Source organism: Mastomys coucha, unplaced genomic scaffold (assembly GCF_008632895.1).
Source record: "Mastomys coucha isolate ucsf_1 unplaced genomic scaffold, UCSF_Mcou_1 pScaffold16, whole genome shotgun sequence".
Classification (NCBI taxonomy): Eukaryota; Metazoa; Chordata; class Mammalia; order Rodentia; family Muridae; genus Mastomys; species Mastomys coucha.
The window spans coordinates 50,854,407-50,865,281 of NW_022196898.1; the positions used below are offsets into that span (position 1 = coordinate 50,854,407).

A 10,875-nucleotide genomic window follows, 5' to 3' on the forward strand; every position below is an offset into this window, starting at 1 on the left:
CCTCAGAGGTACCTCAACTGTTGAGCTGCCAGATTTTTCATTTCTCTTTTACAATGATTGTAAAAGCCAAATGTTATTTTAAAAGAAATACACTCAGATTTTACACCACCCGTGTGTGTAGTCTGTTTGTCAAAGCCGAATCCCGTGCCCACCTGGCCAGAATCCCGTGTCCCGCGGAACAGGGACCCCGCAAGAAATCCCGGTCCTTGGCAGCGGGCCACCTCTGAGTTTGGGGTGCCAGACAACAATGCAGAGGCAGGAGGCTGACTTTTCTTGAAGTTTTCGCCTCAAATACCGCCATCATGCAAGTGTGCGTGGCATTCTACAAACATCATGGAAATATTATTGATACTTTTCCTCACTGTGCCTGAAATTGGCATTTTCTTAATTTTTAACTTGAGTTTTTGCTATTTTGAAATAAGAACAAAGTATAATGAAATATATGTATTGAAATACCAAAATAAAACCTACCACTTGGTAACTTAAAATTTAATTAAAAATTAATTTAAAAAAGAATTAGTGAATTGCAAGAGAGATCAAAAGATATTATCCATAAATAATACTATAATAATAATAATACAATAAAGAATACTAAAGCAAAGATATTAATAGAAATAAATATGGCAGATAATAGGATTTTTAAATGACCATAGTTTTTCTTTTGTTTTGAGTTGGATTTTTTTTGTTAGACATTCTTTAAAAAAAAAAAAAAAGATTTATTTTATATATGTGAGTACACTGTTGCTATCTTCAGACACACCAGAAGAGGGTAAAAGATCCCATTAGAGAGGGTTGTAAGCCACCATGTGGTTGCTGGGAACTGAATTGAGGACCTCCGTTAAAACAGTCAGTGCTCTTAACCACTGAGCTATCTCTCCAGGCCTAGACATTCTTTTTACTAAGGAAATGAAACCAGGCTAGTACAAATAAGGCTATAAAACACCCCAGTTCACAAAGCTACAGGAAGATCACAAGATCAAGGCCCAGCTTGGGTTAAGATAGCAAGGCAATATAGTCAATTTGGGCTACGCAGCAAGATCCTATCAAAAATAAACATTATGGAGCAGCTTAATATCTAAAAAAGATTATTGCTGAGAATTCTTAAAAAGAAACTAATAAAGAGTACTAATTTATGATTTCTGGACATTATAAAACTGTATCAGTATCTTAGAATATCATACTATAACAGCTAAAACCAAAGATAAAGAAAATCTAAAAAAAAAAAAAAAAAGAAAAAGAAAAATTTCCTTACTTCAAAGGTTCAAAAGTTCCAAGATTTATTTTTATATGTATAAATGTTTTATCTACATGTGTGTCTATGTACCACATGCATATGGTGCCCACAAAAGCTAAATGGCCATCACATACGTGCTGGAAATTGAACTCATGTCCTCTGAAAGAAAAAAAAAAGTGCTCTTAAAACCACTGGGTCAGAAGCTGGAAACAACCCAGATGTCCCTCAACAGAAGAATAGATACAGAAATTGTGATACATTTACACAATGGAGTACTACTCAGCTACTTAAACAAACAAAACAATGACTTCATGAAATTCGCAGGCAAATAGATGGAACTAGAAAATATCATCCTGAGTGAGGTAACCCAGACACAAAAGAACACATGGTATGTACTCACTGATAAGTGGACTTTAGCCCAAAAGCTCAGAATACCCACGATACAACCCACAAACCATATGTAGCTTAAGAAGGAAGACCAAAGTGTAGATCCTTCAATCCTACATAGAACAGGGAACAAAATAATCACAGGGGCTAGAGGGACGGGGGCGGGGGGAAACCTGGGATGGAGAGAGGAGGGGGGAGAAACTGAAGGTTAAAGTATGAACAGGGAAAAGAGAAGCATATGTGCTTTGATAAAAGATCTCCAAGTGCTTAAATTATGCCCTCCTTCAACTGATAAGTGTAAGAGCAAAGCAATAGAAAGTATCATTAAAAATTGTGACAAAACTCAAAAATATAGAAGAAAAAGAATACATAAGGCACATTCATATTCTTATATAAATTCTTACTTGTTTTTTCCTCTAATTGATTAGCTTTATCTCTGGATTCCTCTAGAAGAAATGTTAAATCTTTCATTTTATTTTCTTTCTCAGCACTCTGGATCAATAGTAGTGACACCTAAAATAAATTTTAAAAAACATTGTAGATGGAAAAGGTTAAAATTAGTACCTTAGCATTTATTATCACCCATAATTATATACACTTATTTTATATGTTTCTAGATACTGTGAATATCATTTAATACATGCTTATAAAATAAATATTTATTGAATAAATGAGTAAACCTGGAAACTATATTAAATATTAAACTACTCATTTCAAACTTTTAAAGAGAAAGACATAATGAAAATTCATTCACTCAATAAATACTATGAGCACCAGAAACTGTAAGTATTGAAGATACAAAATGAGAGAACTCACCTTTAAGAAACTCACCATTCACACAAACAACTACACCTAAGCATTATCATCAGTAATAGAACAAAAATGTTATCAAAATCAGGAAAGAAGTGATCTTTTGACTAGTATTTGTATTAGGGATTTTTTGTTTTGTCTTTTATCTTTTGGTTTTTTTGTTTGTTTGTTTTTCTGGATAGGGTTATTATCTGTATTATTTACTGGTCTGGAATTCTATGTACACCAGGATGACCTAAAACTCACAGAGACCACCTGTCTTTGCCACCTAAGTGCTAAGACTTTAGGCATGTGCTACCAAGCCTGTGTAGGAGAGGAACACCTAAATCAGTCTCGTGAAAAGAAGTAAAACTTTCAAAGAGCTAAAATGAGTCTAGATATATAGAAATTAATCATGCAAGCCAGGCATGATAGCACACACCTTTAATCCCAGCACTGGGGTAGGAGAACGTAAAGTCTATAAAGACAGGTAAGTTCAAGGTAAGCCTGGTCTATATAGCAAGCTCTAGGACAGCCAGGACTATTTAAAAAGACCCTATCTCAAAAAGCAGAATGGAAGGAAGGCAACAAGACAGGCAGGCAAAGAGAAATGGTTGTTCTAGGCTGATTTAAGAAGACAAACTATTAAGAAATCTTAATATAGGTAACCAAAAGTATTCAGATATTAAGAAATAGCAAAAGTTAAAGATTCAAATTTTAAAAAAATTAATTCACTCCCTATTTTTATCTCCAAATCACCTAAAAATTAGCCAGGAAAATAACAGAGATAAACTTTGTTTCTAAAAAGCCACAAAACAATTATAATCCAAATGGTTGAGGTTTAGACCCAGGATGCACTGCATATTTTACATACCAAAGCCAACCTAGCCTCCAGGTTCTCCTAGCATCTGTCAGTCCCTACCTGTTACAGGGCATGGCTGGCATATACCTCACCCTCTATACTGAACTTTCCAACCCAAAGGATTGGGCTTCCCCTCCCCCAGAAGCTCTTCTTATATAATCTAAACATTTTGGTTCTTTTTTCTCCTCACATTCTCATTCTCTTTCTCCTTCCTTCCTCTCGCTCTCCCTGCATGCATACAATCTCTCTCTCTTCCCCTCACCACTTTGTCTCCCTCTCCATGGCAACTTCACTGATCTCCTATGAAGTTGGTGAACCTCCTGTTTCCCAATAAATCTGCATTTATATGCTTTAATTTGGCTTGAATTGGCTCATTTCATAGGTGGAAAATAATTTATCACAAATCATAACATGTAAAGAAGGAAAGCAATTGGAACAAACATACAGAGGGATCAGATACTAATGAGAAGCAAGATAACTTAACCCAAAGAGTCCTGAAAATTTTTAAGAACTAGAGGCCATGGATACTTCAGATGGATTTAAGTACAAAAAAAGAAACTTCACTTTTTACACTCTCTACCAGCTACCAGCCAATGCCATCAGAGAACTAACTCTGCTCTACCTTTGCAAGGGACCTTTAAAAGATAGGTTAGAGATAGTGCCAAGTAGCAGACCACTTATCTAACATACCTAAGATCCTGGGTTCACGCTCAAGAACCTCAACAAAACAAAACAAAAATCGCCTCTAAAATGAACATCGCAGGTAAAAAAAAAAAAAGTATAAAAGATAGAAAAAAGTCAGCATAAAAATAGTGACACTCAGCTGACCTTTACAACCTTGCTAAAAGCTCTGCTCCATAATGTCATCTGTCACATTCTATCCTAAGGCAGGGATTTTGAATGTCTATAAAAATTTTAGAAACAATGGTATTTAGATATCCACAGGAAAAAAACACTAGCAGAGGCCAAACAGCAACTTAGAAAGGTTTAACAATCTAGAGACTCAAACACAGCACCAAAACTTACAAAATGATCTATTTTAGCATTTTATTCTAGCTTTACATTTTGTGAAATAAGCACAATTTTAATTTTTAAGAAGACTTCCCTCTTCCAGAAATATAGTTAAAAAAAAATAAAGTTCAAATACAAAAATACTGTTCAAAAACTCTTTCACACAATGTAAGCATAGCTTAGAAATTGAAATATATTTTAATCACAATTTAAAACTCTAGGCATCATGGCCAGGCAGTGGTGGCACATGCCTTTAATCCCAGCACTTGGGAGGCAGAAGCAGGTGGATTTCTGAGTTCGAGGTCAGCCTGGTCCACAGAGTGAGTTCCAGGACAGCCGGTGATACACAGAGACCCTGTCTTGAAAAACCAAAATAAATAAATAAATAAACAAATAAATAAATAAATAAGTAAAATGGGGCTGGAGAGATGGCTCAGCAGCTAAGAGCACTGACTGCTCTTCCAGAGGTCCTGAATTCAAATCCCAGCAACCACATGGTGGCTCACAACCATCCACAATGAGATCTGATGCCCTCTTCTGGTGCGTCTGAAGACAGCTACAGTGCACTTATACATAATAAATAAATCTTTAAAAAATAAAATAAAATAAAACTCTATGCATCATTTCTGTACTTCTAATTATTTTTCATTACTATTTAAATAGATACCCCCTTAACAAGTTATCTTATACAAAGCTAGAAACGATGGGAAGAAATAAAAGACAATCCCTTTCCCTTTCCTGAGACAAGATCTCTCTACGAAACCCTGGATGACCTAGGAGTCATTGTATAAACCAGTATGGCTTCAGATTCAGAAACCTGGCTACTTTTGCTTCCTAAATACAAGGATTAAAGGAGTGCACCACCACGCCCAGCTAGGATCCCTTATTATATATCACTTTCTATTTGAAAAGCATAAGGTATGAAAAAGATATAGCATAATACAAACCTAAAATTGATATTCTTGCAAATATCAGAGAATATAGACTTACCATTTATAAGTCTTCCACTATGTGATATTAATAGAAAGAAGCAACAGAATTTTTTAGTTTCATTAGTGTTAAAAAGAGTTAATTTCAAAATAAACTGCAAAATGGGAAATGAGTTGTCAACGATCATCTTTATTTATTAGGTTTTTTAAACAAAATTTCTCATATTTTTGCAGCAATGTAAAATGATATAAACATTGTAGATTCATTGATTCAACACTGACGGCTAACCTTCCAATGAGTGTCTAACTGAATCATGAAAATTAATTTGAAATTAATTTGACTAAGCAAAATGCTAAAGACTTATAAATATATAGTATAATTATCTCATATGTCTGCAAACACAATGTTTTTAATATATTAGGTATTTTAACCTAATTTGATCACTACTCAATATGGACATAAACCAAAACATCACATCATACCTCATAAATATACATAAACATTATTAATTTTAAAAGAATATAAATAGTGAGTTAATTTTTTACAACCTGATTTTCCTTGTTGTTTACTTCCTTCTGATATTCTTCTTCAAGATGTTGGATTTTTTCATGATCTTCCTTTACTTTAAAAAAGAATAAGTAAATCTTGTCTTAACATAATTGCAAAACTTTCCACTGCCAACTAAATTTAAATATTTATTTTTTTTTAATAAGTACACTGTAGTTGACTTCAGACACACCAGAAGAGAGTGTCAGATCTCATTTCAGGTGGTTGTGAGCAGTGCTCTTACCCACTGACCCATCTCACCAGCCCAAATATTTCATTCCTTTATCTCAAAGTTATACTAAACCTCAAAAGTTTCTACTAAAACTGGTATACTAAAACTGGTATTTTCTTGCTCCCAATTCTTTTTGTAAAGTAGTGACTGTATACACTATCAAAATTATAACTTAAAATCCTACAGCTCTTATAACAGTACTTACTTATCTAAAATAATGAACCTTAGATATTTGTACCTTAATAATTTACCAAGAAACATATAAGGCAAAACTGTGCCTCTAAAAATTAAATATAAGCCATAATAAATTTTATTTCATAGAAAAAGTAGTTCCAAAACAAAAAGAAAATGTAACAAACATTAATTCCCTGCCACCAATAAGATTTTGAGGGGTTTATAAAAGCCAAGATAATATTAAATATACAGTATTTGAGAGCATCAACTTAAAGAGACACAAATATTAACAAAATCTAGTAAAACATAAGAAGCAGTAAAGCAACATGAAAATATAAATAGGAATCCTACACTTAAAATGCATTTCCAGTCTGGCATTCTCAGCTTGCACACGAAGTTCCTCAAAAGCTAGTATCATTTTCTAGAATACAAAGTTTAACTTTTACAATGAGACTTTTAAAATACATTTTAAACATTGAAAATATTAGTAAATTCTACTTCATAATCTTTAGATATAAATTAATACACCTCTGAAAACTAAAAAACACTGTAACAATAATTTACTGAAAAGAAATAACCTGTGCCTATAATGAGGCCAATATGATACCTTAGCTGATAAGTACCTGTCAACAAACCTTTCAGCCAGAGTTTGATCCTTGGAATCCATAGAGTAGAAATAAAAAACCAATTCCAACCACATGCACACTGTGGCAGACACGCCCACACACATATACATACAAATTATGTTTTTAATATTTTATATATTTAAACGTATATGCATGTTAACTATGACAGAATGCCTAATACCACATAACACTGCACAACAGCGAAGTGAATAGTCATTCTATTATCTTAATAACACATTTTAACATACAATAATCCCCTGCCACAATCCATAAGATTTTAAAGGGTTAACAAAAACAAATATAATAGCATTGAAACTATCATTTTAGACTTATTTGTGCTTATTAAATTTCTTTCTTCACCACTAATGTGAAGTAGTCCCTTAAAAATTCTAATTTGTATTTGCATTACTTGACAGAATGCATTTACTCAGCATTCAATAAATCTTGCTTTGTAAAATCAAATTGTTTTATTCATTCATTCATCCACTAAATATTTACTGAGTGTCTATTATGTGTCAAAACTTATTTTAGGATATGAACCTTAGGATATAACACAAAGCCTTCTATACTAGAAATTTGACACTGAGTATGAGAAAATAATGTATATATAGATATACATATATATATAAAATAAGCTTGTATATCACATAACTGTAATATAGTTTTAAATATTCTTCATACAAGTTAAATGAAATAGAGAATAACTGAATAAAGATATTTAGATTAACAGTAAAGAGGAGGAAATGTTCATAAGCATACATAAGAGTGTGAATACACAAAAGTTTTGGAAAAAAAAACAAAGTATTAAAATCAGAAAGTATTTGACAAAGCAAGAAACAGAAAAGAACCAGGCATAGTGGTACATGACTTTAATCCCAGCACTCAAGAGAGGCAGGCCTATCTCTGTAAATTCAAGGACAACCTGGTCTGAAGAACAAGTTCCAGGATGGCCAGGGCTACACAGAGAAACTCTGTCTCAGAGAGAGAAGGAGGGAGAGAGGGAGGGATGGAAGGAAGAAGGGAGGGAAAGATGGAAGAAGGGAAGGAGGGAGGGAGGGATGGAAGAAGGGAGGAAAGGAAAAAAGGAAGAAAAGTGAGAGAGATGGAGGAAGGAAGGAAGAAAGGAAGGAAGGAAGGAAAGAAGGAAGGAAAGAAGGAAAGAAGGAAGGAAAGAAGGAAGGAAGAATGGAAGGAAGGAAGAAAGGGAGAGAAGGAAGGAGGGAGGGAGGAAAAGAAAACAAAAAGCTATAGCAAGAGATTTTTTCTGTTCAAACACGAAGTATACTATCTTCTGTGGTAAAAGATAAGACAACAAAGGTAAGCAGCAGCAAAATTAGATTAGTAATACCCACCTTTATTTTTTTAATTAATTGATATATGTCACAATGTGCTGTCCCTGCCACGGGGTCAATAAATATTTAACAAATTAAACTTTATTACTAACATGTCAATTTGAGAGGTATTATGGAGTTGGAAAGATGACTCTACTAAGAAATCATGTGCCATAGAGCAAGAGAATCAGAGTTTGAATCTCTATAATCTTTATAAATCCTGAATGAGAGTGGTGGCCTGCCTGTAATTTAAGCCTTGGAAGGCAGAGACAGGAGATCCCTAAAGCAAGCTAGCTAGGGAAATCAGCCATATGAGCAAGACCTGGGTTTGGTTGACATACCCTTGTTCCAAAAGATTAAGTAGTAGAGTACTATAAGAAAATTCCTGACATCAACCTTGAGCTCCCATATGAGTACATGTCTGTACATGTACTCATACTCTTGTGAACACACATACGCACAAATACAAGAAAAGGGATGGGGAGCTACTATAATTCCACATATAAGCAGGATGGTGGTGGCGCACGCCTTTAGTCCCAGCACTTGGGAGGCAGAGGTAGGTGGATTTCTGAGTTCGAGGCCAGCCTGGTCTACAGAGTGAGTTCCAGGATAGCCAGGGCAACACAGAGAAACCCTGTCTCAAAAAAACAAAAAACAAACAAAAAAAATTCCACATATAATCCCAGCACACAGAATGCTGAGGCCTGAAGGCAATGAGTCTAGACTATATAATAAGATCATGTGTTATATTCCCCCTCCAAAAGAAAAGGCTACCATATGTAAAATGTATGTATTCAAAGTTTAGAACCTTAAGAATTTTACTGGTGACTCAATCATGCATCACTAAATAATTTTATTTATTACAATTTATAGCAATTGCAGTTTAAAAAAGTCTTTGTAGCTATCACTCACTCTGCTTAGAAATTATTTTACTTAAAATAATCATATTTTCACTAACACTTACCTCAATATTATTATTTAGATCCACGTAAACTTGTCTGGTTTCTTCCCGCTCATATTCATCTGTAATTAGTTTTAAAAACTTCAAAACTAAATTTTAAAATATAACATCAACAAGACAATACTTATAATACCCCCCAAAAAACATAAAAACATTTAAAATTCTGTAGGTACATAACTCAGTTCTGAGTTTCTAAAAATAGCATCAGAAACAGTCAGTGTTTTGATCTGTTATGCAAGAAGCTTAGAAGTTTCTATCCTATAAGCAAGAAAGAAGGTAAATGGAAAATTCTCTGACCCAAAAAAAGCAAGGTTACAGAGCAAGCAACTATTTTCAAAATTAGAGGCACGGATAGGCACAAACCACAATTTACAACTTATCTGAGTAGAAAGGCCGAACAAAAAAATTCTGGAAACCAGAGCCAGCATTCAAAACAAAAACAAAAACAAACAAACAAGCAAACAAACAAAAAACAGCCTAAACTGTACCTGGCATTGCTACATACACAATGTGAATGAATCTGAGTAGGAACAACATCCTTACAAGTTTAACTTCTTAAATTTTTCCTGGGTTCAAAGAAACCACTGTCTCATGTTCCAAAAAGAGGAAACAAATAAAGACTGTTCAAAATACATTAGGGAAAGAAGGGAAAGAAGGGAAGAGGAAGAGGAAAGTGAAGGAAAAGGAAAAGAAAAAGATAAAAGGGAGAAGACTAAATACCAAACTCAAGCACACACTAGCCATTTTGTATCTTGTCCCACCTAAAAAGGAAAAGTACTGTAAATTGAAAGTTCATAATTTGTAGGCAAGTATTAACAAAAAAATTGAGGACTAATCACATATGTACAGAATATATCCTACACTTCTCCCTAGCCTCTATATAATATCACCCTTACTATAGACTAATTTATACTAGTTCTATGTCCAGCTATAAAATAGAAGGAAAAAAACACAGAGCAAACATCAGAACAAGGACTAAACAGGGCAGATGTGACAGGAATTACCTATAAACCTTTTTTAAAAATGTAATAAAAGTTTTAATGAAAAGGAGAAATTTACAGAAAAAACAACAGAATTGTGATAAAGCTGTAAAATATAAAATATATTCATACAGAAACACAAGAAGAAAAGGAACAAAGGACTATTTCACACAATAACAACTAATAATTTCCCCAAATTCAGACACTGAACCACATATCCAGAAGATTCAGGAACAAAAGCAGGATAAACACAAAAAGAGAAAAAAGAAAAAAATTATATTTAAGTCTATCATGTTCAAACTAAATGAAACCAAAGATACGGAAACTAAAAGGAGGGGACCAGAGGCACCAGACACACAGGAACTCTGCCAGCCCAGTGGGTCAGGTTCCTTCCCATCTCTCTGGGGTGCCCTTAGCAGACCTTGGGCGCAAGCTCCACAGCCAGCCCCACAACACCCAGAGGAAGCTCCACTCCCAGGAGCTCTAACACACCCAGGATTAGAGGTGAGGAGGACACAACATCTGTCCGAACACTGGGAGTAACTAGGACCAGTCACACAGGAACTCAGCTAGCCCCGTGGCTCTGGTTCCTTCTGGTCTCTTTGGGCTGGTATCCTTGGGCTCAATCTCCACAGCCAGTCCCACAACACCCAGAGGAAGCTCCACTCCCAGGTGCTCTAACAAGCCCAGGATCACAGGATCCCAGAATCACAGGATCCCAGACAGAGCTTAACTCTGAGTTCTGACACAACTCACAGGATCACAGGAAGGACAGGTTCCAGTGAGATTTAGCAAGGGCAGGTAGCACTAGA

The 10,875-nt window shown here is 34.7% G+C and overlaps 1 protein-coding gene across 3 annotated transcripts in view; it reads right to left on the minus strand.

Annotated features, from left to right (window-relative positions):
• Sycp1 (synaptonemal complex protein 1) overlaps positions 1–10,875 on the minus strand; it is a 119,920-nt gene that overhangs the window by 91,710 nt on the left and 17,335 nt on the right. For all 3 annotated transcript variants that reach the window (XM_031375008.1, XM_031375007.1, XM_031375006.1), the window contains 4 exons: positions 9,087–9,145; positions 6,517–6,586; positions 5,762–5,835; positions 2,026–2,134 (listed from right to left, as the gene is read on the minus strand). In XM_031375008.1, the coding sequence (XP_031230868.1) occupies positions 2,026–2,134; positions 5,762–5,835; positions 6,517–6,586; positions 9,087–9,145 (312 nt within the window). The remainder of the gene's footprint in view (positions 1–2,025; positions 2,135–5,761; positions 5,836–6,516; positions 6,587–9,086; positions 9,146–10,875) is intronic.